This window comes from Anser cygnoides, chromosome 1 (assembly GCF_040182565.1).
Source record: "Anser cygnoides isolate HZ-2024a breed goose chromosome 1, Taihu_goose_T2T_genome, whole genome shotgun sequence".
Taxonomy (NCBI): Eukaryota; Metazoa; Chordata; class Aves; order Anseriformes; family Anatidae; genus Anser; species Anser cygnoides.
This window is the reverse complement of record NC_089873.1, coordinates 59091105-59118569: the sequence shown is the minus strand read 5'-3', so window position 1 is coordinate 59118569 and position 27465 is coordinate 59091105. Positions and strand designations below refer to the sequence as shown.

Sequence of the window (27465 nt, the reverse complement as noted above, 5' to 3'; positions counted from 1 at the left end):
TAGCAGGCAAGTTGGGGAAAGATTAACCTGCCAGCTCACTGAACATGTTTGGCATGGTAGCAAATCCTCTGATCTCTGTGCAGCACTAATTTACAGCGGTAGCCCAACAAGTACACTGAAAAAACTTTAAAGGTAGTCCAGGTACAAGTTACTTATTCTACTTTCATCCTTTTGCTAGCATCTCTCAGTAAGAACACAAGACTGGAAGTGACCTTAGCTAAAAATCCAGTGCTCTGCCACCACAAGCAACGTTGTATGATTGCTTTTACAGATTTATCCAACCTCCATTTTAAATTACTTTAAAAGTAATCACTGAAAAAAAAAAAAAAGTACTTTTCTGATACTTGACAATCTTGTAATTTACAGTCCATGTGTACCACCACTTTAAGAGCTACTTTCTCTCCACTTGTTCACAAAGTGTTAATGACACTTGTAACCTATATCCCTAAACTTAACTCTTAGTTCATGTTTCCCTGTCTGATCCTCATATTACATGGAACTGCATACCAGTTCCCCTCCCAAATCCTGAGCTGCTGTAAATACAGTTTCAGTTAAGCTACACTTGCTTAATTCATGCTAATCATGGAGCTGAGTGAACAAATGGTTAGAAGAGAGAACACAGTTTCCAAAGGACCAAAAAATAAAACTGGTCAAACTGAGAAGATTGCGGACGGGCTAACTCAGAAAGTCCCATATCCTGACTGCAGTGCACAAACAGATTGCCTGGCAAGAAATCAGCTCTGCTGTCTCACCCAAATAGAAAGTTACTCAGTTGGAGACTGCCTTCAATTGCAAGACGGATCTTGTAACTGGGCTATGACCAGCGATTCTCGCATTTTCTCCAATGAATGGTACACGTGCATTGTGTGATTTTTAACATCTGGCTTAGACGTGGTGGTTTGCTTGTCTCGCCTTAACACATGCACTGTCATCAGCAGAAAGCAAGTGCCAAACCCACAAGTCAGCCATGCACAGGATATCTGTGGGGTTCAGTGGGAGAAATCCCATATGTGGAGAGGCTTGCATGATCAGACCACAAATTCAGTCCTTCGTTTTTTGTCTTGTTTGAAAATCGACAACTGGCTCAGTGCAGAAGATCTAATAGCCACCCTCTGTGTTATTTTGGAAATTCTCCTCAAACATTTTTATGCAAGATGAGTTAGACCCGTGACAGTGAGAAATCCTTTTAGAAGAATTCAGTATGGACATGACACTCAATTAAAAGTGAAAGTTCTATAAAATTACAGGGAAATGAAAACTAGTTTGGTGTTTTCCTTCTTAATGAAATGGCACATTTTGGCAGGATATGGTCACTAGCATTCATCATAAAGCTGTAGAAAGGAGCTCCTTAAAGAACACCAAAACAATCGTGTTGAATAATGTGCTTGGTGGGTACTGGATCATCACCGCTAGCACATACAAAGATCAAGCTTGTTACTGTCTCTGTCAGTAGTGTTAGGAGGTTATGGTAGGTTTCTTTTGCAGCTGCTTGGCTGACTATGAACATATGATACCCATTAATAGATGCATTTCTTTTCTTGGGAAAGTTAATAGACATATATTGTCACTGTGGATTTCTTGCTTTATTTTTGTAAGGATGCCCAATTCCTACTTGTGGGAAACAACGGAGCACAGGTAGTTTAGAGAGGCCTGACCTTTTTTTATTAGTTCACAAGTCATAGAATAATGTAGTGAATCTGACAGTGCTACCAGATAAGTTGATGCTCACTTTACTGTAATTCTGTTGGTTTCCTTGTCTGAACTTTTACTTCTTCTTTAACCTTCTGTTTTGCTTACATTGTAACACAGATTGACATGCACTGGGACTAGTTCGAAATAAAATCTCTTTTCCTGACTCAAGTGCTTCCTGTTCGGATGGAGGAAATAAGATAAAGGTAAAGGTCACAAAACCTTTAGGCTACTTGTAAAGCAGTCTTGTCTTGAATGCTCAGATTGTCTGAAAGTCCACTTTTATTTCATGGCTTGGGTTGGAAGGGACCTCATAGATCATCTAGTTCCAACCCCCCTGCCACAGGGAGGGACACCCCCCACTAGATCAGGTTGCTCTGATATGAAAGCATAGCTTTTTTTCATTGCCCTAATATGAACACATAGCTTTAAGTTTAATTGCCCAATTTTAAAATTCTGGCTGTGCCATCTGTTGATACAGAGCTGGAACTGATTCTACAATAGCTCATTAAAATAAATGCAGCATTTTGTTAGCTTCCATTCTGGTTCTTTTTCTCCTTCAAAACACCTAATCCAAAATAATCAGTAGAATTAAGCACCATATAGAGAAGCAGCCTGACAAATGCTGGTAACTATCTTTTCAAGTTCTACTGCCTAAAATTGGAAGACAAGTCCAAGAGTTGCATTTTCTTCCTTCATAAGAGTCTAATGCTGTAAGACATTTGCAGAGAAGAGTATTTATTTCATAGCTAAAACCTATTTTCTGTTACCGCCTCTTTTGTACATGGGTATATATGCATGTCTAACAGTCAGTGGGTTATCAGTTTCTAACCAAATGTCTTGAAGGCTACTGTTTGGTAACTGCTGTCAAAAAGACGACAACATTTTATTTCTTCTCTATAAGAATTTAGCGAAGATTTTAATATTGCTACATCTTCTCAAGGCTGAATTTTAAACCCTGCTTGCTTCGAAAGCTTGCTTTCTGCTGAGGATTCCCCTGCGTGTGCTAACTCCCAGTGCCCCAGGCTGAAGCCTCCCGCAGAGCCTGCCTCCCTCCCTCCCTCCCATCCGCACAGCCCCGGGCACCGCGCTCTCCGTCGGTCATTCATTCGCCTTGCGGGCACTGCTGACCGCGGTCCCCAAAGCCCCGCGTCAAACCCCCCCGTTCCCAGCCTGCCTTCCCATGCAGAGCCCTTCGGAGGACTGCTGTCCTTGTGCCAGACAAAGAGCGGTCCTCGGGGGAGCAGAGATCCTCTCCCAGCCTCAGCTGGCCGGGGCAGGCATCCGGACAGCCCGGAGCGGGCGCTTGCGGGCGCTGCGCTCTCCGTGCCTTTAGCGGGACGGGAAGCGGGGCCGGGGGCAAACCCGGCACCCGGCAAAGCCGCCCCGGGGGCCGCGGGGGAATTTAGGCCGTGAGCAGGGCAAGGCCCCCGCCGGCAGCCCCGGGCCCGGCGGAGGCAGCAGCCAAGGGCAGGGGGCCTGCAGCCCCGGGCAGGGCTCGGGGGGTCCCTCGGCCCCGCACCCCCACCGAGCCCCCCGGCCGCCCCCGGACCCTCCCTGCCCCTCGTCCCCCGAGCCCGTCAGCTCCCCGCTCCCCGCGTCCCCCCCCCCCCCCCCCCCCCAAGGCTGCTCACCGCGCCCGTGGTGCAGATCGTCCTCAGCAGCCGCGGGGCCGCCCGCAGCATCTTGCGGATGCTCCGCCGGGGGGCTGCCTCCCCCCTCCGCCCTCCCGCCCCCCACCCCCGGCCCCGCCGAGCCCAACGACGAGCCCCGGCACCGGCACCGGCGGCACCGGCGGCGGCAGCGCCTCGTCTGATGCAACCCGCGCCGATGCCGCTGGCTCCGCGCCAGCCCGGGCGGCCTCGGCCTCGGCGCCGCGCCCCCGCCCGGGGCCCGGGCTCGGTGGGTGCACGGGGGAGGCCCCGCACCTGCAGCGGGGTCGGCAAGGCCCCGGTACTCCCCCCCGGTACCCCCACGCTCCCCCCGGTACCCTCACTGCCCCCCGGTATCCCCACGCACCCCCTGAGGGGCAGCCCCCCCCGAGGATTGAGGCGTGTGGTGAGGGGAGCCCGGGCCCCCCGAGGCCTGGAGGAGGTTTTGGAGGCTGTCAGCCACCCCCGGGCCACAGCGGCCTTGGGACCAGCGGTGAGAGGGGAAGGTCCAGGCAGGTTATCGGCTGCCACTCCAAAAATGCCAGTGCTGGGCATCGGCAGCATTCTGGAGACCCGCGTTGTTGCCAGCATCACTGGATATACAAAGCGGCTCATTTATTTAATAATTAAAAAAATCCTCCCTGACCTCCTTTGAGGTCAGCTGTTAACATAAAGTTTTCGACATTCACACCTTTCTAAAGTCGTGACAAAATCTTGTTGTTGCAGGTATGGAGAAGATCGGGAAAATACGCATTCAAAGTGCCAAAAAATATCCTAAGGCAAATGAAAATGACCCCAGAAGGACCACAAAGAGCAAAACAGCAGAAACCGTGGCAGTAGTATAAGCACGACTGCTAACTGGGTCAGGTTTAAACCTCAGAAATATTTAATATTTGTAAATAGAGGTGGGTGCAAGGCTGAAACACACCCTGTTTCTGTCAAGAAAACAAGGAGGAAAAAAATGAAGAAGTTGGTCATCATATGGCTGGCTTGTGAACCACATCAGAGAAGTCAAAACAAAGCTTACGCCAAATCCATAACCTGCAGAGATCGTGTTACAGTAGAAACCAGTAGAAACGGTCTTTCCCAGCACTTGCAAACAGCCATTTCTTACTGCTCTTCTGCAGAAGATCTGTGATAGCAATGTCCAGGGTTTAATGACAAGGCTCCCATCCTCTTCTTCAGGGCGCTGCAATTGCCCGGCCAGACCTGAAAGAAGAGCGTGGCCACAGAGCTGCCGCTGCTTCTCTGTGCTCGGGGATGTGGGAAGCAGAGGCACCGCATTGCACCGGTCCCGCAGGGAGAGGCAAGAAGGGCTTGCACAGCACACTTTCCCCATGGAGTACAGCGACACGAGGTTTTGCTTTACAACCCTCATCATATATCTCATTCCTCTATTAACTTCTATGTAGACAAAATATATCCTGACCCTTACTCAAGGCAGTCCCGTAAGAATAGGCGACATGGAGAGGAACCTGCAGAAATTGTAATTAAAAAAAACCACTGGACTTTGTTTTTGCAATGAAGATTCAACACAGAGAACCACTAGTCAGTTCCTATAATTTCCTCTCCTCCTAGGCTTAAAACTCAGGGTACAACTTTGTCCAGTTGATTGAAGTTTCTTCTCATGATGCCTTCATTTGGGGTATGTGGCGACCTGCTAGGCTATGGAACAGTCTCCTGAGGGCATCAGTAAGTTCCTCTGCTCTGAGACATTGAAAGCTGAATTGGCTAAACTTGTAGAATTTATCAAAAAGTCACATTAACGAGGAAGAAGAACATGTTTATACAAGTAGTTCCTTTCCTAGTATCCATGGTAGTATGAGTTTAAGAAGAAGGGAGTGCAGTAATTCCAGATTTTCAATAAGAAAGCTTCAAAATTTTGCTTCCTGACTTATTTTTAAAGCCCAATGTATTCTATTGTTACTGACTACTTCTACAGGATGTGGCCTCATATCTTCTAATTATCTCACATAAAATCTACCAAACTTCACCACTAAAAGTGTTTCTTTCAAACAAACCATTTGAAAATTGCATAAAAATCCATAACTATATAAAACAGAAAATAAAAGAAAATGGCCCAAACCCTCAATCTCGTTGGACTAATGCATCATTTAACTACTACAGGCAGCATTCATCTGAAATGCTTATTGTTAATCTGGTTCTTTTTTAATTAGTGTTTTTTTTTTTTTTTAAAGAAAAATTGCACAGTTTGATAGGTCGTGTTGTATCTCTCCAGGGACTATACACATGCATGCACATGACAGTCCTTTTGGCCGCTGACTGAAACCATGATGTGCACAAATAAAAGGTACAGACACCTGGTCCCTTACTAAAGGAACTGCTTCACTACCTCAGACAGTAGGAGGAAGCAGCGTAGGGCAGCCTTCATACAACGATCCAGTTGCACAAATTCCATGCAACAGAGCGCAAACAACTTCTGCTGTTGGCTGGCATCAAAAATGCTCCTGTACTACAAAGTGTGGAGCGGGATTCAAACATTGCCAAAGTGCATGAGACTCCAGATCCTGGTTTGTGATCCAAAATCCTCTCCAACTACAATACCACATACTTGGCATTTAGCAGTTGACATGCAGGCTTACGGCAAAATACCCGCTGTTCCTAGATAAGCAATTTGTAATGACTCATGGCTCTATTCCTTCTACACCCACAACACAGTACGTACAACACTTCACGTGTTGAACACCAGGGTTTTAATTAGTTGGCATACCTTGGTCTCCAAAACACAACTCCAAACCCACTGAGAAACGAATACATCTCCATTTATCGTGTCTAGATGGCTTTACTTCACAAACTATTAAAATGTTGGGTGACACAAGGGAAAAATCAGTGGATAAGGTGTCCCTTGTCAGCAGAATCTCAGTATAAAGAAGAGGAGGGGATTAAGGTGCAAGCTTTACTTTAGATTTCGTAGTAATGAAGAGGGAATGAACAGGGATAAGGACATGCTAAATCACATGCCAGCATAGCATTTGCATGCCATCAGCTTTTTTCTAGTGATCAGTGATGCACTCATCATATGCAAGGGCTTAAAAAACACACTTAAATTGAGTATGTAGAATTTCAGGGATCAGCATAAACATTTGCAGTCAATTCAAACTGGAGATTTCTTCGTCATGCAGAGGATGACAGCGTTGATCCGTCTGAGAATGAGCCATAGTACCTTGCAAATTATCAACTTTTCTTGTTCATCTGGGGAGAAATCCTAGCTCTGGTGATTATTGGCGTAGACTTTTGCAATTGATTTGGTGCACATTTTATACATTAAGTTTTCTCTCTGGATTTCTCTCTCCCAGTTCTGGTCTCTGCTTCTTAAATCCAGAGGTTAACTTGAAGGAAATTGCAATTATCCATAGTAAGCTTTCCAGCACTGCCTTCTCCCTAACCCATTCAGCTTCTGTTCCCTACTTTCCCGGTGATGTTATGTCCACAAGTTGCACAGATATAGGGTGCTATGTATACTGATGTGAAACACAAATACCATTCAGAAGTTAAACATGCTTGTTCAACAGCATGCTTATAAAGCAGAATGTGTTTGTATGTGCAGAAATGTACAGAACAAACGTGAGACCTAACCCAGCTGAACTTTATAAATCCTCGCTGGTTTCTGTAAAGCAAAAGTTTCTCAGTGTCTTTAAAGATATCATCAAGAGTTGGCACGACTGCTGAGGAAGGCTGTGTTCCACAGGACGCCGAGTACGTGCACATACTGAAGTACTTGGGAAGCTGCTCGATCTTCCAGGATTTGTTTTCTTTTGAAAATCATACCCTGGGATTTAGCAAATGACTGAACTAGATCTGTATAGGCTTTTTGTCGTTGGAAATCAGCCTTGACGGGTCTTTTCATGACGAAGACAGATTTGGTCATAGTTCAGACCTTAATTCCGCAGGCGTACTTTAGAGTTCATCCAGTTTTAAAGACTGAGTAATTAAAAAATATAAAGTAAGGCTTTGTACTGGTTATTCCCTAACTATGTTAATTGCATGACAAGTTTCAACTCAAATTTTGTACAAGAGCAACTTTTCTTGTTTTGCCATGTGCTAATGCAAGATTTCACGGGAAACTATTATTTCTTGTTTTGCTCTGCAATGTTTATATATAAAACTGTGGGGTTTAATTTGTTTGTTTTTCCCCCATTTGGGCCTTATATCCACTTCAGGTTAGAAACACACATGATAGCAAAGTTTTCACAGCCTATTCATACAGATTTTCTGCCAGCTATACAACCATCTAAAACTGCATGTTTGGCATTTCATTTTTCCAGAGTAACCAAAAGGGGGTATATATTTGATGAGGAAAGGGAATTACTTTACCAATTTAAGCAGTAGAAAGAATTATCATGATCAGGTGCCTTACTCAGATGCATAAGTAGAATTTTCTCAAATTCCACACAACAGACAAGAAACGACTTTTGTAAAAATTGATATTATCTTTTTGGTTCAGAGTTGCAAAGAGCAAGTCTCAGATAGTAAAACTTTTCTGGGAATCCTGCCATAAAAATTGAGGAAGGACTTTATTTTATTTAAAATATTCAGAGAGCTCAGCACTGAATGTTCCACAGACAAGGAATGTATAGCAGAGCTGGTTTCCTGCAGATTCAGCAAGCCAAATGCTTTCTCCTATAAGTAACTACAAGTCTATCAAGCTTGGTGGAACTTTGCCTGTATACACTAAAAACAATTTTTGCTCTGAATGCTTTCATCATTTTTAAAAAATAAAATGGTTCCTGCTCGGTGCAGTGCTAAAGTTTTCACCGAGCTTTCAACTATCATAAAAATTCTGTTAAAAATACCAAGTAACTGTATTGTCTAATGTTTAATGATGTTTCTGACTGGGATAACTTCAAAGGAAAATAAAAGGTTAATACCTCACACAGGCGAGCTCATGTTGATTTACGAAGTCATAGATAACTAGCCACTTCATAAATAAAAGAGTCATCGTACCAAGTTAATTATACTGTATTTTGGACTTTATTCTCTCAACTACCCTTTCTAGTACTCAGGTGTAACAAATAATTTTGACTGCTACATATTTATGTAAGACTCAGTTCATGTGAAAATTCAATATGAAATCTTACTTTCATGGTCATTTTGGTCTGGTCAAAAGAAATGATTGCTTTATCAAGTGTGCCTCTTCAGTAATATTTAAATTACCAAAAAATGACTGTGTTAAACAAAGTCTAAAGATTTTTCTGACTACTGTATTTTCTGAAGACAGTAACAGATATTGAAGTAATCTTCTTATAAGCTTGTACCAAATAAAAACATCCTGGTACACATGAAAGCTGTGTCACCTGAATTTCAGAAAAGGTGCTCATGAAATGTGTCAATAATTTCACATGTGCAACCAGCATATGGACATTCACTGATAAGTCAGCACGGTAGATTTATCGGCCAGAGCTGAGCTAGACTTGCTGTCACTGAAACAACAGGCTTCAGGACAAAGTCCAAGTAAGATTTCCAGAAGAAATAGAAATTCTAGCAGCATCTAGAATTGACCTAAATTTCAGCGTCAGCAACAAACACTGCCACCTAGCGTTTCACAGGAAAAGCAATTAGCCTTTGAAATAACTGCATCGTGAATGCCAGAGTAAAATTTCACTGGTGTACTTGTTTGAGTCTAATTGTGATTTTACGAGTTATGCAGCCTCCTGCTCCTTTATTTTAGAATGGAATTTATTGACATAATGCGTTTTTTAAAAAAGGGTAAAGGATATATGTATTCTAAATTAATTTCCTTTCCCCATATTCAAAATAAGGCTTGCATCCGATTATGCTACGGTTATCCTCGTGTATTTAGCGTGGCCCCTGCGTAACCCAGCTAGCTGGGTTACCTGGTCTGCAGTTGCGATGGTCTCACACCCTTGCAATAACCAACCCCACAGCGTTTTGCTCTTTACGCTTTCAGCTCAGATGTGGGGAAGGGAGGGCCCTACTGAGTACCAGCTCTACGAGTTTCAGTCTTGTACTCAAACAATCCTGCGGAATTGAAGGACCCATTTTTCTGAGACAGGGTAACAAAAACTGCCTGGTGACTACTTTTTAAGCCTGACAGCCCATGTTTACGGGCGGTTTTCCACAGCTGAAAGAAAAAAATATTTTGTACAAAAAAAAAGGGGGGGGGAGGAAAAATGAGGCAATACAATGATTGTAGCGAAAGGGTTTGCTCCAGCTCTGGCCGGAGCCTGTCTTTTCCCTGCCCTCAGCAGCCGCTGACTCTGAAGCCACTTCCACGCCCGCTGAGGCAACGGGATGGCCGCGGGCCCGCCGAGGCAAGATGGGGGCGGGCGGCAGCGGCGGGGCCAGAGTCCCCCCCCGGTTCTCCGCCTCCATTTCCCAGCAGCAGCGGGGCCGGAAGTCCCGTGCGCCTGACTCAGGCGGCGGGGGGCGGCGGCGATGGCGCTGGAGACGCTGTCCCCGGACTGGGAGTTCGGCCGCCGCGACGACGGCTCGCAGAGTGAGCGCGCGGCGGGGGCGGGCGGCGCTGAGGCGTTAACGGCCGCGTGGGGAGGGGGCGGCGGGCGGCGGGCTGAGGGCTCCCCCCGCGAGGGCTGAGGGGAACCCGGCGGCCGTTACCGCCCCTGCCCCAGCCGCCCCCTGTCCCTTCGTGTCCCCCCACCGTGGGCAGGTGCTGCCTCGGTCCTTCCCCATCGCAGCTCCTCGCTCATCATTATTTTTTGAAGCGTTTCTCCCCCCCCCCCCCCCCCCCCCCCCCCCCCCCCCCCCCGACCCCCATTTAGCCGGAGAAGGCAGCTCGGGATAAGTTAGCTTCTGCTGATACAGGCTTTTTGGGCAGTCGCTTGCTGTTTCACCTTTAGAAAATCAGTATGCGAGCCCTCGTGATGCTTAGCGCTTTGGCAGCGTCCGTCAGAATCCACGTTTCTCTCTGCCTATGGAGGTGACCTACTTTTTAAACAGGGGACGTATGTGGTTGTCACGCTGGAATAGGCTCTGTAAATCGAGCTGTGCCGCGTTAACGATGCCAGGTGTTGCTGTGAAAATATGTCACTCGTGGACCAGCTGTTTGACATACAGCGCTATCCCCAGGGATGTGGCCGCTTGTACCGCATGCGTTTCACCTGGCCCTCAGTGGAAACTGAAGCTGCCCTGAGCTGAGGTCCTTACCACCTCTCAAGCTGTGGAATGCCAAGTGGGGCTTTTACACAAGTTGTCAGATCTCTTTTGGTCTTTATCAATGTTGAGTGCAGCCAGGAGAACCTCACATGCCATAATGCACTCTGTTACCACCATCTTGCCCGGGAACAGCGGCAAAGCTGCTGTTGGGAACAGAATGCAACTCTCAAAGCCAAATCACCAAAGAACTCTAGTGACTTGAAAATTACTTGTTTTGCTATTTTGTCCTTGTATCTGTATCACTAATCTTTAGAAATTACAGTCTTCTCAACTGAGGAAACAGGACATAGAGCAAGTCCAGTTTATTGCATCTTTGTCCTAGGTATTTATGGACACAGCACTTGCAAATCCTGCTGGGGCAATAAATAGCCTGAATATTGACATTGCTGACTTAATGGAAGGAGGTTAGATGAAGCTGTGGGAATCTGTGCTGCTGAGTGGATCATTGCATTGTTCCAGCTGTAAGGTTTTCATTTTATCACCAGACAAGAAGCTAAATCAAACTTCATTGTAACCAGATAATGCCTTATGAAGTAGGTCTGTTGCTTGGAAGAAAAGGAAGATATCTATGATTTCTTTTTCTTTCTCCATGCAGTCTAGTTTGTTTCAGAAATATTTCTGCATCTTAAAACGTTTCCCCCTTCTCCAAGCCATTTCCATGTCATGTTTTATCAGTTCAACTCTACCTATATCTGACTAGCTAGTAGTTTTCACTCTCATGTCTACTTTAGAAAGATCGTGATAAACTATTCACACCTGTCTCTTATTATTTTTTGTTTATGATCAGTACAAGGTGGCAAATCGATGACCATCTGTTTGGCAATACTTAATATCTTTTAAGTTGAGCTATAGCATTGTTTAAATGCATCATTTGGCTGTTGGAAAGGTGACAGCTTGTGAGTCTCTAGCAGAATGCTGCTGTGAGATTTTGTTTGAGGTGTGCTGCCTGTTTAGCTTTAGGGAATTGATTTGAACAGCAATGCCCATTTCTTACTCTTACATGATTTTTTTTTTTAATTTTTGTCAGTTCTTCCTGTAAAGCCCCAATACCTCTTTCAATTTTTCTGCTCTTAGCTATGCCTTTTGTTTGTGAAGGGAGAAGGTGGAACTGGGGGAATAACACAGCAAGCTTCTATAAGAATTTAAATTGCCATGCTCTGCAAAATTTTCTCAGAGTAAAGTACTGCAGCTGTCATGATGGCTAGTTAAACTCCATCCTGCAGGGGTCTGCATCCATCAGTTTCACTGTTTTACCGCAGCAGAGCTTCCGGAAGATGCACTGGTAGGAACCTGGAAAATGGGCTGAATTGATGGAATAGAACAATATGACAATACAACACGAGGGATACGCATCAGTGTCTGGAGTGCGCGCTGCTGACGGAGAGCTTTTTGTTCACTTGCTTCTTATCTGTTTATGTGAAATTCAATTTCCTTATTTTGATGGCGCCTGTACAGCAGCAGGTCCACGGGTACGGTGGAGCCCCATGGGTTGGTTTGCCATGCATCTTGGTTAGGCTTTGTAGTCCTTTACGGTTCACGTTGCTGCTGGTTTCAAAGTAGTAGCTCAGAATTAGTTCAGGAAAGTTAGCTCTTCACTGTAGTGATTTTTTCTTCTCAGTCTCAACTTTCCTGTGCATAGAACTTCTCATCTCTCTTCATCTGTCTTCATTCATTCTTCCCCTTTATGCCTGGTGAAGTGTCCCCATCAGGGATTTTCTCTGCCTCCAAGAAATGTCCAAAGGATCCTTGTTTCAGCAGCATTCTTCCACTGAAGTAGCCAACTACCATTTATCTCAGTTATTGGCAATTTACATGAGTAAACACACCCCAAAAAAGTGTATTTTATACATCTTTATTACAGATGTATAAAAACTTTCTAGAGCAATCTACTTGCTAAAATGTGAAAAGGGCCCTTAAATCACTACTTAAGCGAAAAAGAGTACTCTCTGCAGAGTTGTCTTCCTGTTTAGGCAAAGTTCCTTTTTTTTAGCTGACTTGCATTCTTTTATTGATTTACTCACTTTAGATAATCCTATTTTCAGTGAATATCAGAAGATCGTAAGCTATTATATGTGTAGTCTAATCAGGGGGAAGACACTTCAGTCTTCACATGAGAAAGGATTGTAGTTCCTTGCTGAGGATAGAAGCCTTGAGCTGTGATCATTCAGTAGCTCAGATTATGCAACTAACTTGGTAGTTGTCTTTGCTTGTGCTTTAGTGTGGGAAGAAAGACGATCGGGATAGAGTGAATGAAACTTTTGTGGATCAAATTTCTTTGGACTTACTATACTCATTAACACCACTACTCTTGGTATTTGACCAGCTGAATGCTTCCTTCTGAACATGATAATCTACTTGCAACTAGCAGCACCAGGACAGCTGTGCTTTTCAATGTTCAGGTGCTAAGCAGAGGAAAAGTTCTGCTTGAAAGTGGTGAATCGGAAAGTGGTGGGATGGATTGGAAGCCATCAACTTAATACCCAAATGACTTACTGAGAAATAGTAGGGGGAGAGTAGAAGAAGGATTGCTACCAATACAACTGCTTCTCAGGCCAAAATGATTAGACCCATTGCCTCAAAGTTCTAGTAAAATTGCATACATGCTGGTTCAGCTGATGGGTAAAAGCACCTGCCATGCTGAGATTTGAACAGTCACTTCTTTGCTCAGCATCTTGGCGTAATATTTAGGTTGTCAAGATCTTAGCTTGAAAATATACGTACTTTCAAAAATAACTTTCTGTAAGCCTCTTAAATGTTTGATACTCTTTAATATCTGGGTTTCTTTGAAACTGACGCGGAGTTGTATGTTTCTTAAAACAAGGGCTTTGTAGTAAAAAGATGCAGTAGTATTAAGGAGATAATGGTGCAGCAAAATGAGGAATGCAGTGTTACAATGCTAAATAGCAACAGATTAAAACCTTTATAAGCTTTTGGGTATTGCAGTTCACTGAATATTCTATAAAACTGTATAAATGTTATGAATTCTCAGAAATCCATGCTGAAGTGGAGTTGAAGAATTACGGAAAATTTCTTGAGGAATATGCATCTCAGCTGAAGAGGATTGAAGATGCTTTGGATGACTCTGTTGGAGATGTTTGGGACTTCAGTCTTGATCCCATTGCATTAAAGGTCTTCATACACTTTTTAATATGCATTGAAACTGTTATGTTCCTTTAAATCTAATGCTATTTTAATCAGCAAACAATTATTTGGCTCATATCACAAGAAAAGGTGTTTTTGTATTATTGCTTTCCTGTCCTTTGGGTATTAGTGGAAGTTAAATGAATGTCAGTTCTTCGTATATTAGGAAGCCTAATTCCAGCAAACTTCTCAGTGAGTGTTGTTTTTTTTTTTTTCTTTGGAGGAGGGCTGGCATCTAGTAGAGTTCCCTGATATATGTATAAATGCAGAGTGAACTGTGTGTGTATGCTTATAGCTATGCTTTGATTTAATGGCCTTAAATATAAATATATATATATTTAGAAAATCAAAATGCACAGTATTTTCCGTCTTCCAGAAGTGCTTTTTTCCTTGGTTATAAGTTTTCTGTCCTCTGTGGAGCATGAATTTTTTTCTTCACCGAACTTGCGCATATCATTTAAAAGCACTTTGGCTTTTGTTACCATATAGAACTTGTCTGTGCAGAAGATGTAGTCTCAAACAATCCTCTGTCTGTTCACATGATGTGGGCTCCTACAGCACTGGATGTATATGAACTAGTCAATCTCATGGCTGACTTCAGTACAAAACATCAGTGCCTGCATGCGAAGTTTTTTGTGTTTTTTTCTTTTTTCATGCTCCATAATGACCATGTTGTCGCTTTCCAAGTTTTGTGAGTAAATTGCTATAAATGCCATATAGTGTATCTGGTTATTTCCCTTTCTGCATAAATGTGAAGAGTGAAGGCTTCCTGCAGCACAGGTAGCCAGTAATGTGCCATTATTGTCCTTTTATTACTGACCTTATTTGAGATTAAACTGTAAAAAAAAAATTACACCACTTACCTAGTTGGACAAGTGTTTTCTAAAGTTTGCTTTTTTTTTAAATAAATTTCAGCTTTTGCCTTACGAACAGTCCTCTCTACTGGAGCTCATAAAGACAGAAAACAAGGTAAGTGATTTATGCTTAAAACAGGGGGAAAATAAGAAGTTATTCTAGCTAAAACCAAGCCCTTTTAAAACATGAAAAATACTCTATAAGATTTTTACCAGCTGTAGTTTTCTATTTGTAATCTGTTTATTTTCCTTTTGAATCTAGGTTCTAAACAAAGTAATAACCGTGTATGCTGCCCTTTGCTGTGAAATCAAGAAGTTAAAATATGAGGTAAATTTAGCTGTTGCAATGCGCATGGAAATGTTTGCAGATTGGCAAGCTGATATATAGATTATTATTTTGCAATAAAGAAACAAGTTATAATGTCTAAATTTTTGTAGCATGATTACATATATACTATTTAAAAAAACAAATTTCTGTTTTTGTTGTTAGGCAGAAACTAAATTTTATAACGGCCTCTTGTTTTATGGAGAAGGAGGTAAGTAGCTCCCTTTCCAGTAAAAGTTTGTAGTTTTACTGTATTGCTTCAGGTTATATTAAATGCTACAGTAAGTGTAATTTTCTATTACGGATGTCTTTGAGTGGTGAATGTTAAGAAATGGACTTGGTGATTATAGAGATAACAGAGCTTTATACATAAAGTTTTAATGCTATCTGTATTACGTATTGTCATATTAATAGGAAGTTTCGCTGCAGCCTTACATGAGAAGTAGGGAGCACGGACTGTTGATGTTTTTCAGACAAATGGCTTTTAAAAACAGATACTGAGAGAATGCATGAGATGTATAAAAGCAGTACTTCTGAAATTCATCGCGACTTTTTTTTTTCTTTTCAATAAACATTTTGGCTTCTTTTTTTAATGAGATTATATTTAATGTATATTGTACAGAAACATGAGCTTACAATCTGTAGCAGCTATTTCTCAAAGTGTGGCATTGAATACCTGTGTTTCATATGAGAATATTTTATCCTAAAATAGCATATTTCGTGTTAGGACTGTTTTTTGTATTGGTTGTAGTAAAACCATAAATTTGCAATTTGATTGTAATAAAACAATGAAACTGATAATAAATACTTGGACCAAGTCCTATTGCGAGTCGACTCTACTCATAAGATCATAGTTGTCTTAGGAAAAACTACAAGTGTGTTAATGTCATCTTCCGCACTTCAAGTGAAAGCAACATTACTCATTACTGCTGCTTAGACCATGATACAGGGACAAAAGTGGCTGAAACTCAATTCAGTTGACAAACCCTGAAAACCTTCTTTTTGTCACTGAATTTCACTGGTAACTCACCCAAAGGGTCAGTCTTAAGCATCTACATTAAAGGATGCTGGTCTCGGAGTAAGCAAAGATCTTGGTCCTGAGGACTCAAATGTGTTAATGATTTAGGGACATGTTACCTAGCTTTGTTTTCTGATTCAGAAATGTGAGATGAAAGAAAGCATGCTCCTTTCAGAGTAGTCTTCTAGAAAGGCTTTTTTTTAAATTAAAAAAAAAAATAAAAATCAAGAGCCTTGACTGCAACAAAAGAATGCTAAACATTCCCCCATACTTCTAAGTTCTCTGTAAGATGTCTGTTGTGGTTCAGTTGAGAAATGTCAAAAAAAAAAAAGATTGGGTCTTGTGTTGTGTTTTTTTGTTAGTAGATTCTCACTTCTTCTCAGACATGGTTTTTATATCTGAAAAGGAAGTGCTGTGCTGTCAAAATAATAGTAGGGGTCTCTCAAAAGCTTTTCATGTCTCCAGCATGAATAAAGGCAGACTGTTGCAGATTAGTATGTTATAGCAGCAGTTTGTTCCTGCTTCCGTGGTCCATAAGGAATGCTTCTGAACGGCAGAAATTGAGAGGCCAACCTTCTGTGGGTTGGGATGTAAAAATGGTATTCTCTGCTCCCAGATCCCTCCTCATAGCATATGCTTTGATAACAAGTAGCTTGCTTACTTAGAACAGATAGCAAGACCACTGCCTCGAGGGTGGATAAATTGAACAGAGAAACACTGTGCAACCTTTTGCCTTCAGTATATAGAAACATTTTTTTCATCTTGTCCTTTAAGTGACTATGGCTAGTGTAGGAGTTTCAGGACATTGGATTGCTTTTTGGGTCATCTGCTAATCTCAGTAGAGTAAAGGTTACATAACAAAGGTGCAGAGGGGAAGGATACAGTGTTTAATTGGAGCTCTGGGACAAAAATTCTAACAGAGTTATGGAGGCTCCTTTAGACTCTGGTAATTGCTCTAAAAGAGCACTTTTATGAAGCAAAAGACCAGAAAACTAAAACTAAATGCAGTTTAAGAGTTTCCTTCTACAGATTGAAAGGTCATCTCTGTAACAGGAGACTGCTTTTCTCTAACATGGTGTCATTTCTTTTGTGGGTAAACTTGCAATTATAAGCTGTTTTCATTCAGAGTGGCCCAACAGAAAAATCTCAAGTCTAGAGCATTAATCTGTCATGACATTACCTGACAACAGTCTTGTTAGTATTGCAATCGCTTCAGCACTCCAGAAGAATTTGACATTGGTGATGTAATTATCGTATCTCGTAGTACCCGGTTGCTCTACTTTGTCATACGAGTAATGCTTTGGAGCTGTGGCGAGAACCAGTTCTATTATACTGCATGATGTATAGGAAAAGGAAAACAAATTTCTTTAGGAACTTTTATTCTACACAGCTTTTCATCTTTGTTTTACGATGCAATATATTTGTTCAGTTAATAACTATACCAGTAGGCATTCCTTGCAATATATAAATGCCTTGCTTTTTACAGACTTTTTAAATGGAAACTTTATATCAAAGTTACATGAGATATCTTTTAAAGAACTACATTTTATAGATTTTATATTCTTTCATGTGCTGGAGATTTTTTTTCCTGCTTTATGTATAGCTTAAACCAATTTTTAATGAGAAAACTAGATTAAAAGCTTTTAAAGTTCTGTCAGTAAGCTTTTAATTATGTACTCTGCTTGTATGACATACAAATGGTTTGGAGGGCAAGCTTCAGAATTTGGTGAATAAAGTAGTGACAAATCTTTGTTTTTCAAGGCACAGATTCCAGCATGGTAGAAGGAGATTGCCAAATACAGATGGGAAGATTTATTTCTTTCTTGCAGGTAGAGTATCCTTTGATTCTTACAGCAATTATAATCTTAATTTTATTTGCAACGTGGATTTAGCAGCCTCCAGTATCCTGCTTGCAGCTTGCTGAAAGGCACTGCAGTCATTTGATACGTTAATGTTTTGCCTGTAGATCCGTTGCAACCAGCTCACTTACAAGACAGCTGTTTAAGTTGGGTTGGTCATCTGTTGGTCTTTACTTTAGCTTTTAGTTTTTATGTTTGTTTATATGCATCTAAAATTCAGGTAGTCTAATGAGAGAATAAATTACGGTTTGTGTAATCATTGTACAGAGAAATTAGCATTAAACTGATTTCAGTAAGAGCGTAAACTGAGGTTGTTTCATTTGATAGTAATGTTAAGGATCTCTAATCTTATAGCTTTGATTTCTCAAGTTTTAATTTTAATTGAAAACTGGTCTTCAATTAATTGTTTGTACGTTGTGTAGCTATTAGGGGCAAAATTAAAATGTATCTGGAAAAAAATGGCTTGCACCTCTCAAGCTTTCAGGGAAGAATATTCAGTATTTTGGAAGAAAAAAGAATACATGTTTCTTCTAAGGATTTCCCACACTTTTGGATTTCAGTCTACTGTGGATTTTTTCCATCATTATAGCTTAAGTGACTGTCTTGTTACAAAAATGTTTCTATTTTTATGCAGTATCGCTTGTAATGAAGCATATATGTTGAAGTAGAGAAGATAAAGGAAACTTTCAGAATGCTTAAACAAGTTCTTGTTTAATAAATGTTAAAATTCCTTTTCTTGCTGTATACTAGCATGGCAGTACTCATTTACTGGTCATTTATAGTTGAGTGCCGTAGGATGTTGTGTCTTAACCCATTTTACCATGCCTAAGTGCAGTTAGTTGTTACCATATCTTTTTTTTTTTCTTTCTATTTTTTCAGGCTTTTTTCTATCAACATTGTCAATTATGTTTTTGATTTTCTATTTCTTATTGAGCAGATGTTTGAGAGATAGTGGTGTTTCGGGAAAGGGACTACTGTACATCTGTGTTGTTCTTTTTCCAGGATATTAGTGTAATAATACTGCCAGGATTCTTTGAGATGAAAGTTGAGAGCAGGATGACTGGTTGTCTGGATAGCTTCAGCATATGTGCATTATAAAACCCACCCTGTAGTACAAACTTACGCACATTTAGGTGGTATATCCTGTTAAGCACATTTATAGTGGAAACACTACATAAGTATAGCAGTCTTGCTTGTGAACCAACTTTGTATATGTGCTACTATAGTTTGCTGGATGTTGAGAACCACGGCAAGAAGGCAGACAGAGGACATTGCTCAAGAGTAAGGGTTACTATGCTGACGGGTTTGTATTAGTTTGGGTAAAGCTGTGAGGAAAACTTTTTCCTTTCTGAGTCTTTTTCAACAGTTGTGTTCCTCTAAATCCACTCAGTAGTAGCAAATTGACGGGGGGATGCTGCTATGGTCAAAGTTACAAGAATTACTTTGAGAGCAGTGTAAAAACATGAATGAAGACTGTAGGAGAGGTGAAATGTTGTTTCCACATAGCTAACATGTATCTACTGATTTATTGGCTCTTTTGAGTTAGATTTCTTGGTATGCAGAGAACAGGGAGAACTTAATTAACTAGATGCTGTAGCCAATTGGTTTGCTATGTAGAAACGTTTAAAAAAAAAAAAAAAAAACAAATTAATGCCATGAAACACTAGTAGGTTGTCTTCTTGCAGAAGACAGTGCATTTGAAGAACTCTGAAAAAATGACAATTATCTATATTAGGTAGCCGATAATACACATGTGCTGTTAAATTGGATCATTGCCTGGAAGTGTTAAGAAGGCAGCTGTTTTAAAGAAATTTTAAAAAGGCAATGGAAACATGATCTCAGTTATCTATTAACCTGTTCTTCTGGAACCTGTTGGCTGGTTTCAGCTCAATGGCATAGAGCAATACAAATATAAGAAGTAATGACACTTTCATGTTTCGTGCAAACTGGTGACTAATAGAAGGCAGAAGCCCAAATAAGATCTATTTTTGATGAAGGGGAAGACAGAATTCAGCTGTTAGCCAGTCTTCTGGCAAGAACAGCAGGCTGGCTGGTTAGCATGCGTGGGCTGTCTGCTATGGAGCCATCTGTGTGCTGACTGGCCACTCATCTCATGCAGACTGCTGCCTGGTAGGATTATAAGGTGCATTAATAAATAAACACTGTTGTGGTTAAGGGAAACCCAGATTCATTTACCCTATTGCTTAAGGAACACCTTGTTAAAATCCATTATAGAAATTAAGGTCAGTTTTTTCCGTGATCAAGGTTGACCTCTTCTTACACATTTTGTGCTATGTAACTGAGCACAAGTTCTGCTTTACTTGAGCATGCATCTCAAAGACTTTTTTAAAGACAGTATTCTGTGGCTAATCATTCTTATAGTAGGTACAGGCTTCTGTATTAATTCCTCATTTGAATTTGTCTATAGCTGGCTTCCAGAGTGTGACTCTTGAATCTAGTGGGAAAAGGCTCAGCTATTGCTATCAGGGATATTTGAATATTCCCTCTGAAGGTCCCTGGGCACTGCTATTAAGTCACTTTTTACTGTCTCTAATAAATAGAACTCTTAAAAACTTTTACAGCACGATGTTTAAAGCACATTGAGTTCCTGAGGGTGACTTTTTTCTGTACTTTCTCCAAAGACCCTGTATCCTTTTTTAAAATATGGCCTTGAGCATCAGCTATGGTATTTCAGTATCCACCTCGTCAAAACCATATGCGAGTGTGAAATCATTTCTGTTTTCTTTATTATGCTTTTCTGTTTATATAAAGTGTTTATTGGTACTTAAGAAATATCAAGTTGTACTAGGAGCTTTGTACAATAGCTTCTTGACCTAAACCCAGATCTGTTTTCCATCCTGCTGTAGATCTGTTCACTGACTTGGATTAGGAATGTAGCTGGAACTTGGGTGCAAGTTCAGTGGTTTATGTTCTGTATTTTGGAAGTAGAAATGCTGTTCATGAGAAGGGGTTATGCATTATATTTTCTTGTAATGGATTTTATTTTCTTGTATTTCAGGAGCTGTCTTGCTTTGTTACTCGATGTTATGAAGTGGTGGTGAATGTAGTCCATCAGTTGGCTGTTCTTTACACCAGCAACAAGTAATTATTCCCTGAAATGCTGTATCATGTTTTGTAGTTAAAAATGAATATAATATAAACACTCAAGGCATGGTCAGTTTTGGAATATGACTATCTAGAGTTGGTGCTTTGCTGTATAAATTCAGGCTTCATAAGCTATTTTTAAAGTGTATTTTATTTTTGGAAAAGTTGGAGCTTTTATTTGATGAGATGCAAGTGTTTTTTAGTGTGTTGGTTTTTTTTTTCCCCCATTTTTGATAGATCTGATACTTCAGAGGCACTTAGTCTTGATGTTCAGGAGATCCTCCTATTATTCTTCCAGCCTTGCTTTGTTTGAGAGAGATTTCATCTGTTGAGTGGTACAGGAGATACCAGTAGCTTCCAAAGCTTAAAAATCTGATCACTTTCACAGTCTGATGTTTAAATGTGTGGTCTTTATCAGTATTAAATCATCCATTGAGTTTAAAAACAAATTATTGTCACTTGCCATGTGAACTCACATCTTTGTGTGTGCAGTTATGTTTCAGTATGTCTGAGGGAGAGGCAAGTGTCTTTGCAGAAAGGAGCCTGTGGTGTCTGACATCACTAGTTTATTTTTTAATATTCAACAATAATTATAATCTTTAGATAAAAGATACTGCTGTTTGTTTTGATTTTGTAATTCATGTTACAGATTCCTCGTGAAACATCCAGGGTTTTAACACATGATGTTGAGTTTAGTGATGGTCGTTGGGCTTAGTTCCTCTGAGAATTCTGAGGAGAGATCAGTCCTGAACAGAGTTGTTGGGTTTAGCTCTGAATATAACTGCAGGGCTCTAGATTTTTTTTTCCCTGACATAGGATAGCATTGTTCTTCTCGGTTTTACCTGTTTTCGTTCTTGTCTTACACTGCAGCACAAAGTAGACTTTATGTATTGTGCTGAGCGAACAGGGCTGGTTATGTAGCTTGGTTATGGCTTGGTTAAATGTGATTTTTTTTAATTTTTTTTGTACTTTTGGGGCACAAGGCTGTATCAAGGCTATTTGTTTACGTAACTGAATTGGGAATTGCTGATAGACATGCACTGAATGAAATCAGTGGTTTAAACCAGTTGCATGCTGTACATTCAAAACCGCAGTATCAATTTTGATTATATAGCACACATTTCACATAGTATATGCTTTAATCAGATTTTGAGAATAATTTTGCTTTCTGACATTACTGTGTTAATCAAGAAAAACATACCCCAAGAAACAAAGAACATACTTTGACACAGAAACAGTAAATATGTTCTGTTCTAAGGATTAAAAAGATGTTAAAGTACTTATTTTATTTACAGGAATGCACCTAAAATTATAGAGACGTCAGGAGTTCATTTTCAGGTGGGAATGATTTTGTACCCTTTCGCCTATGTTAATTTCATGCTAATATATTTGTCTTCATTCTGAGGAAAGTAGCAAGAAAGTGAATTTCAAGTACAGCTTTCAATCTGGAGTCTCCTTTAAAGACTTTACTTTGTTAATCAGCTTTTTCTGGCCTTTATGTGGAAAGGGCTAGTACCTCTGTCTGTTAAATTCTAGCTTTCGTAGCTAAAAAGTTCTGACATGCTTTGTTACTGTGTGCACTACGTGCTTGTGCTTTTAGCTAATTTTGAAAATCCTACCTTCAATATTAAATTAGATCAGTGAACTTTAAGTGGTGCCTACACGCATACTAACGTTCCTTGTGTCCCACCACAGGAAATACCAAATCTTTAAACAACCAAAAAAATCTCTGACTTAAATGATGTCTTAGATGATGGCTTAGCTCATGTCTTGCTGGCTTTAAAAGAACTGATGTTGTATATGCAATGCATCACTGCAGTGAGCATTAAAATAGCTACAAGCCTTTTCTTCTACCTTTTATTTTTTTAAACAGGCAATGTATGAGCATCTGGGAGAATTACTGACTGTCTTAATCACTCTAGATGAAATAATTGACAATCATGCCACTTTGAAAGATCACTGGACCATGTACAAGAGGTGTGTCTCTGAAGGTGTGAAAAATACTCTCGTGACATAAAAGCATGTGCATGTGTCTTGTTTGAAGAAAGTCAGTTTAGGAACGTGGATTTTTATTAGCCCTGAGTGCTTACCAGAAAACTCAGTGAGGAGCAGGGGGAAGCTCCCACTTTGTCCTTCTAGCAGCATCAGTTAGTTTTTTACAGTGCTGAATGTTTTGTGTGCCATTCCTGAAACTGTACATGGTAAGTATATTGAGAAAGTTTAATGTTAAATGAAAGTTTAAATGTTTAAATGTATTCAATAAGAAATCTAATTTTCCATTTCCCTATTGATCACGGGGATGGGCATACAGATTTGAGTAAGAACGCTATCTAAAGGAAGAGCTGGAGTCAACAATTATATAGGTAGTTAAAGTAGTGGAAAAATAACTTTCATTGAAAACCTCAATAGATGGTAGTTGTTCAAATACAAGTGGCTTACACAGACTTTTTATTTGTTACAATTTTGGAGTTGTTGTTGCGCATGTTCCACGGAACAGTGATGTTATCAAAATAGCACAGGATGTGATAAAACTGTTAGTATGTTTTAATTGTTTTGCATCTGTGTGTTCTATGCCTACCCCTTTCAGGCTGCTAAAATCTGTCCATCACAACCCTTCCAAATTTGGAATTCAAGAAGATAAACTGAAGCCATTTGAAAAGTTGCTGTTAAAACTGGAATGCCAATTACTTGATGGAATGATATTTCAGGTAATAACATTAATGTTCACCAGTGTAGTAGGGGAAACTGGTGCTAAAGTGAGACTGTTCTCAGAATGGCTTTCAATAGGATATCACGCTTGTTTGAGTTTGAGTATTTTCTTTTTTAGTGTGTGTGTGTGTGGGATTATTTGTTGTTGTTGTTTGATTTGGTCTGGCTTGTTTCAGATAGTGATGTGTGAATTTGGCTTTTTTGCATTTGTACATTTTTTTGAAAAAAAAAAAAAGTTCAATTGTAAGATTCTTCCCTGCTATTCTCTTGTGCTAGAACTGTGCTAGGCTTTGAATGGTAGCAGTTAATGCTTACTGTTTTGCACAACAAAAGAAATGCAGAGAACTTGGCATTAGGACTCTGTATTCTCAGGGAGTCTGATTTTTATCCAGAAATTTTAATAGGGTCAGGCTTACATAGGTCCACTTCATTCTAGCTGCAAGTTAAAATCTCTTCATAATCTTTGAAATATGTTGTGTGACTTCTTGTTACATATTTTGTCTCATTCCTAGCTTATGACACAAGTACTTGTCATTAGGAATCACTTTCAGCAGTGTATACCCCTGAAATGTGCAAGTGTACAGCTGGAGGAGAAGAATGACTCCTTTTTCAGTATATTTAATTTAAATGTGTTCATACAAAGAGCCATTTTATAGAAAAGGGTTAGTATTTGAGATGCTCAAATTGGATGTTGCTGGATTTGGTCACAACAGAGCCAATTGAACAAGGTTGTTACTCAGTTCTTGCTGTTACATCAAAAAAGGCATAGGGAAGAAAGTTCTGGTCTGGAAAAGCCTTCAAAAGTGAAATTGTAGATAAATCATTAAATATAATCAGGTTTTTCCTTTCAAAACTGATACTGATATCCAACTATCAATTTTTCCTTTTAACTTTCTATAATGTTGCATTAGTACAAAAGCTTCACTATATGTTTAATTTGAGACATCAATAGCATTTGTCTGCTATTCATTCAAGATGTTTCTCCTCCTGTCCTGCCAGTTCTCCTTCCTAACAAAAACAATAATATGTGAAAAAATTCTCACGTACAATCCCGTTAAAGACTATTCTAGTATAGTTAGAAAAACAGCCACTAGTTGTGGGGTTTTTATCCTACGAGACCATGAACCACATCCTACATGTTACCTGTATGATTCTTAGTTAATGTATATTGCGTATTTGTAGTAACATATTAAATATGTTAGCATTTAGTTTCTTATCACTAGCACTAGCATCATGTGGTTTCTTTGAAAGTGCCTCATGGAAGAAATACTAAATCAGTAAATAAATTGAATGGTGGTGGATTTTTAGTGTTCTTTGGTTGGTTTTACTGTTAGACATAAGAGGTTTTTAATGTTTTCTGTTTGGTTTAGTACACTAAACTTAAACAGATTTAAAAATCTGTATTAAGTAAAGATTCTAACTTCAGGCTAGTGCTGTATGACATAAACCAATGTAGTCTTGCACTACTGTTTTGCAAAATTGGTATTCTCTTGAGGCCTGAAATTTATGGTATTATACCTTTTTTTTTTTTCCCTTCAGGCCTGCATAGAGCAACAGTTTGATTCCACGAACGGTGGAGTGTCTGTGTCGAAGAATAGCGCGTTTGCTGAAGAATTTGCTCATACTCTTCGCACAACTTTCGCAAATGTTGAAGCCAAACTTGGTAATGCAAGCTGATGTTTCTCCTAGCAGGTTCACTGTTTCTAAGTGTTTATTGTTGGTCTGAGAGTACTTCAAAAAGAACTTCTTTTCTGTCTCTGCAGGTGAACCTTCAGAAATTGATCAGAGAGATAGATATGTAGGCATCTGTGGCCTCTTTGTACTGCATTTTCAGATTTTTCGGACTGTAGACAAGAAATTTTACAAGTCATTGCTGGATGTCTGTAAAAAGGTGAGTGCTTTACCCGTTTTGTTAATTAAGAGAAAAAAAAAAACAACCTTCATTAATGAGCAGATGATTTTCTTGGCTGTGTAGCATGGCTAAGTCATGGGAACAGGAAGAATGTGCAAGTTACCAAAACAGGTCAGAGAGCAGACTTTAATTTTTTGTTCCTTTTTATAATTACCTCTCCCCCTCTCCCTTGTTTTATAGTCTAAAGCCTGTGTACTCACTTTGTGTTTTACACTTGGTAAGCAGAAAGATCAAATAACTTGAAATTATCATTAAAATGTTTCTTCTCAAGGTTAATATGGCAATGAGGACAAAGAGTTGTTTGTTGAGATTTGAGTATTGCAAGACTGATCAAATGCTTTGGGTTTTGATGTTGGGTAGAAGCATACATTTTTTTTGAAAGACTTTTAAGTCTTAATACCACACAAAACTAAAAAGCCCTGACCACCTTTAGAAGTTCTCAAACACTACTAAGAAGCACTGACAGTGGTAGTAACTCTGTGTCTGGTGTCCTTTATGGACTTCTAAGGGAAGAACTTTTTTTTAATGTGAGCAGTAATGTTGTGTAGAAACTAAATATGCAAAAATAAATGGAATTTTTATGGTTTAAAAGAGGCATAAAAACATGTTTCATAACTAAAAGGACGGACAGTGCATAGTGGCATAGTATTTTTTTTTTTTGTTATCACTAATGTTTTTTGCTACTTTTTAATATTCTGCCCCTTTTCTCCTCTTTTTCTTCCAGGTACCAGCCATCACGCTAACAGCAAATATTATCTGGTTTGCTGATAACTTTCTGATTCAGAAGATACCAGCTGCTGCCAAACTTCTGGACAAGAAAAGTATTCATACAGTTAAAATGCAAAGGGAAAACTTTCTACAGCAGAAGGCACAGTCACTTACCAAGTATGCTTCCTAAATATTGCTTCATTGTGCTGGTTGGCAAATAATGAAGAAACTCATGTATTTATAAACTCAGGGTACTAATGTGCTTTGCAGTGTTGCTAAGCGGTGTGGAGAAAAAGGTCAATATCACTGCAGTAATGTGTGTTTAATGTTGCTAAAAGAAAGTATTGGTCAAACTTAAGCTTTCAGAAAAATGTGTATTATGTGACCGAAATCACAAAGTTCCCAGCAGTTCTAAATATTAGATTTTTTTTTTCCCCAGTTATGTATTTTCTCAGTTGTTCTGGGTTATTTCCATACTTTTAAACTGCCAGTAACCTGAGTTGCTTTCTTTTCTGTTAGCGCGCTCTGGTTTCTATGTGTTTATGGAGATAAGGCCCATGTAGACTGACTGATTTATAAAGGGATTTTTCTCTCCTCAGTGATACTTCCTTTGCAAACATTTGTTTTCTTCAAGTCTTTAATTGCTCATTTAGTGGTCTATGAAACTGTCTACATCGGAAAAGGTTTCTCTTTTGTGCTCTGCGTGTCATTTGCAGATCATTTCCTGCTCTAAGTTCTTTCAAAAATCTGTAAATATGAGTTGGAAATTTAAATTCAGTCCTATGAACAATTTGCTGCACTCTGTAGGAACGTAACACAACCACCTTTTTGTTTGTGTTGCAAACTGATACAAGGTGGAAAACGGTCTGAGGAACAGAAATAAACACTTAAAGTTTGCAGGTTGACTTCTAACCCTGTGTGCAAAATTGGGTTGGAGAGGAGGGGCAAGGGTGAAACAAAGGATGGCAATTCCGTGCCTACATGATCTTCCAACAGATTATTTTCACTTCTGCCTGTTTCTGTTTCACTTTGTGGTTTGCATCCTGTGTCCACTGGAATAATCAAGTGCTCTGACTGAATTCTTTCCTGGGCTTTAATTCACGGGTGGAGCATAATTACACTGCTGCTTTGCTTTTGGTTTTGGGCAGTGGTACAAATCTTGTCTTGCAGCTCTTAAGATTCAGAAAAGGTTGTAAAAAAAGATCCTGGTTATCCACAGTCATTTGAAGGCATTATAATAAATCCTTTTTTTTTTATCTACTCATTTGAATTCTGCTGATAACTACTGCATGTCTTTTACAAGTTCTTCCACTGCCTCTGATAAGTGTTCCATTAAAT

The 27465-nt window shown here is 39.9% G+C and overlaps 2 protein-coding genes across 4 annotated transcripts in view; one reads left to right on the top strand and one right to left on the bottom strand.

Moving 5' to 3' along the window:
* Window positions 1-3482, bottom strand: part of ALDH1L2 (aldehyde dehydrogenase 1 family member L2) — a 34716-nt gene extending 31234 nt beyond the window's left edge. The window contains exon 1 of the mRNA XM_066997268.1: window positions 3324-3482. Coding sequence (XP_066853369.1) covers window positions 3324-3374 — 51 coding nt within the window. The 5' untranslated portion in view covers window positions 3375-3482. The remainder of the gene's footprint in view (window positions 1-3323) is intronic.
* A 6195-nt stretch (window positions 3483-9677) lies between these two features.
* WASHC4 (WASH complex subunit 4) overlaps window positions 9678-27465 on the top strand; it is a 43152-nt gene continuing 25364 nt past the window's right edge. For all 3 annotated transcript variants that reach the window (XR_010831660.1, XM_048075025.2, XM_048074984.2), the window contains exons 1-13: window positions 9678-9819; window positions 13486-13625; window positions 14553-14606; window positions 14754-14819; window positions 14982-15027; window positions 17596-17663; window positions 20713-20795; window positions 22094-22136; window positions 22672-22775; window positions 23386-23506; window positions 25047-25170; window positions 25271-25398; window positions 26144-26304. Coding sequence is in view for 2 of the 3 variants with exons in the window: in XM_048075025.2 (XP_047930982.1) it covers window positions 9759-9819; window positions 13486-13625; window positions 14553-14606; window positions 14754-14819; window positions 14982-15027; window positions 17596-17663; window positions 20713-20795; window positions 22094-22136; window positions 22672-22775; window positions 23386-23506; window positions 25047-25170; window positions 25271-25398; window positions 26144-26304 (1199 nt within the window). In the remaining variant the exon portion in view is untranslated. The remainder of the gene's footprint in view (window positions 9820-13485; window positions 13626-14552; window positions 14607-14753; window positions 14820-14981; window positions 15028-17595; window positions 17664-20712; window positions 20796-22093; window positions 22137-22671; window positions 22776-23385; window positions 23507-25046; window positions 25171-25270; window positions 25399-26143; window positions 26305-27465) is intronic.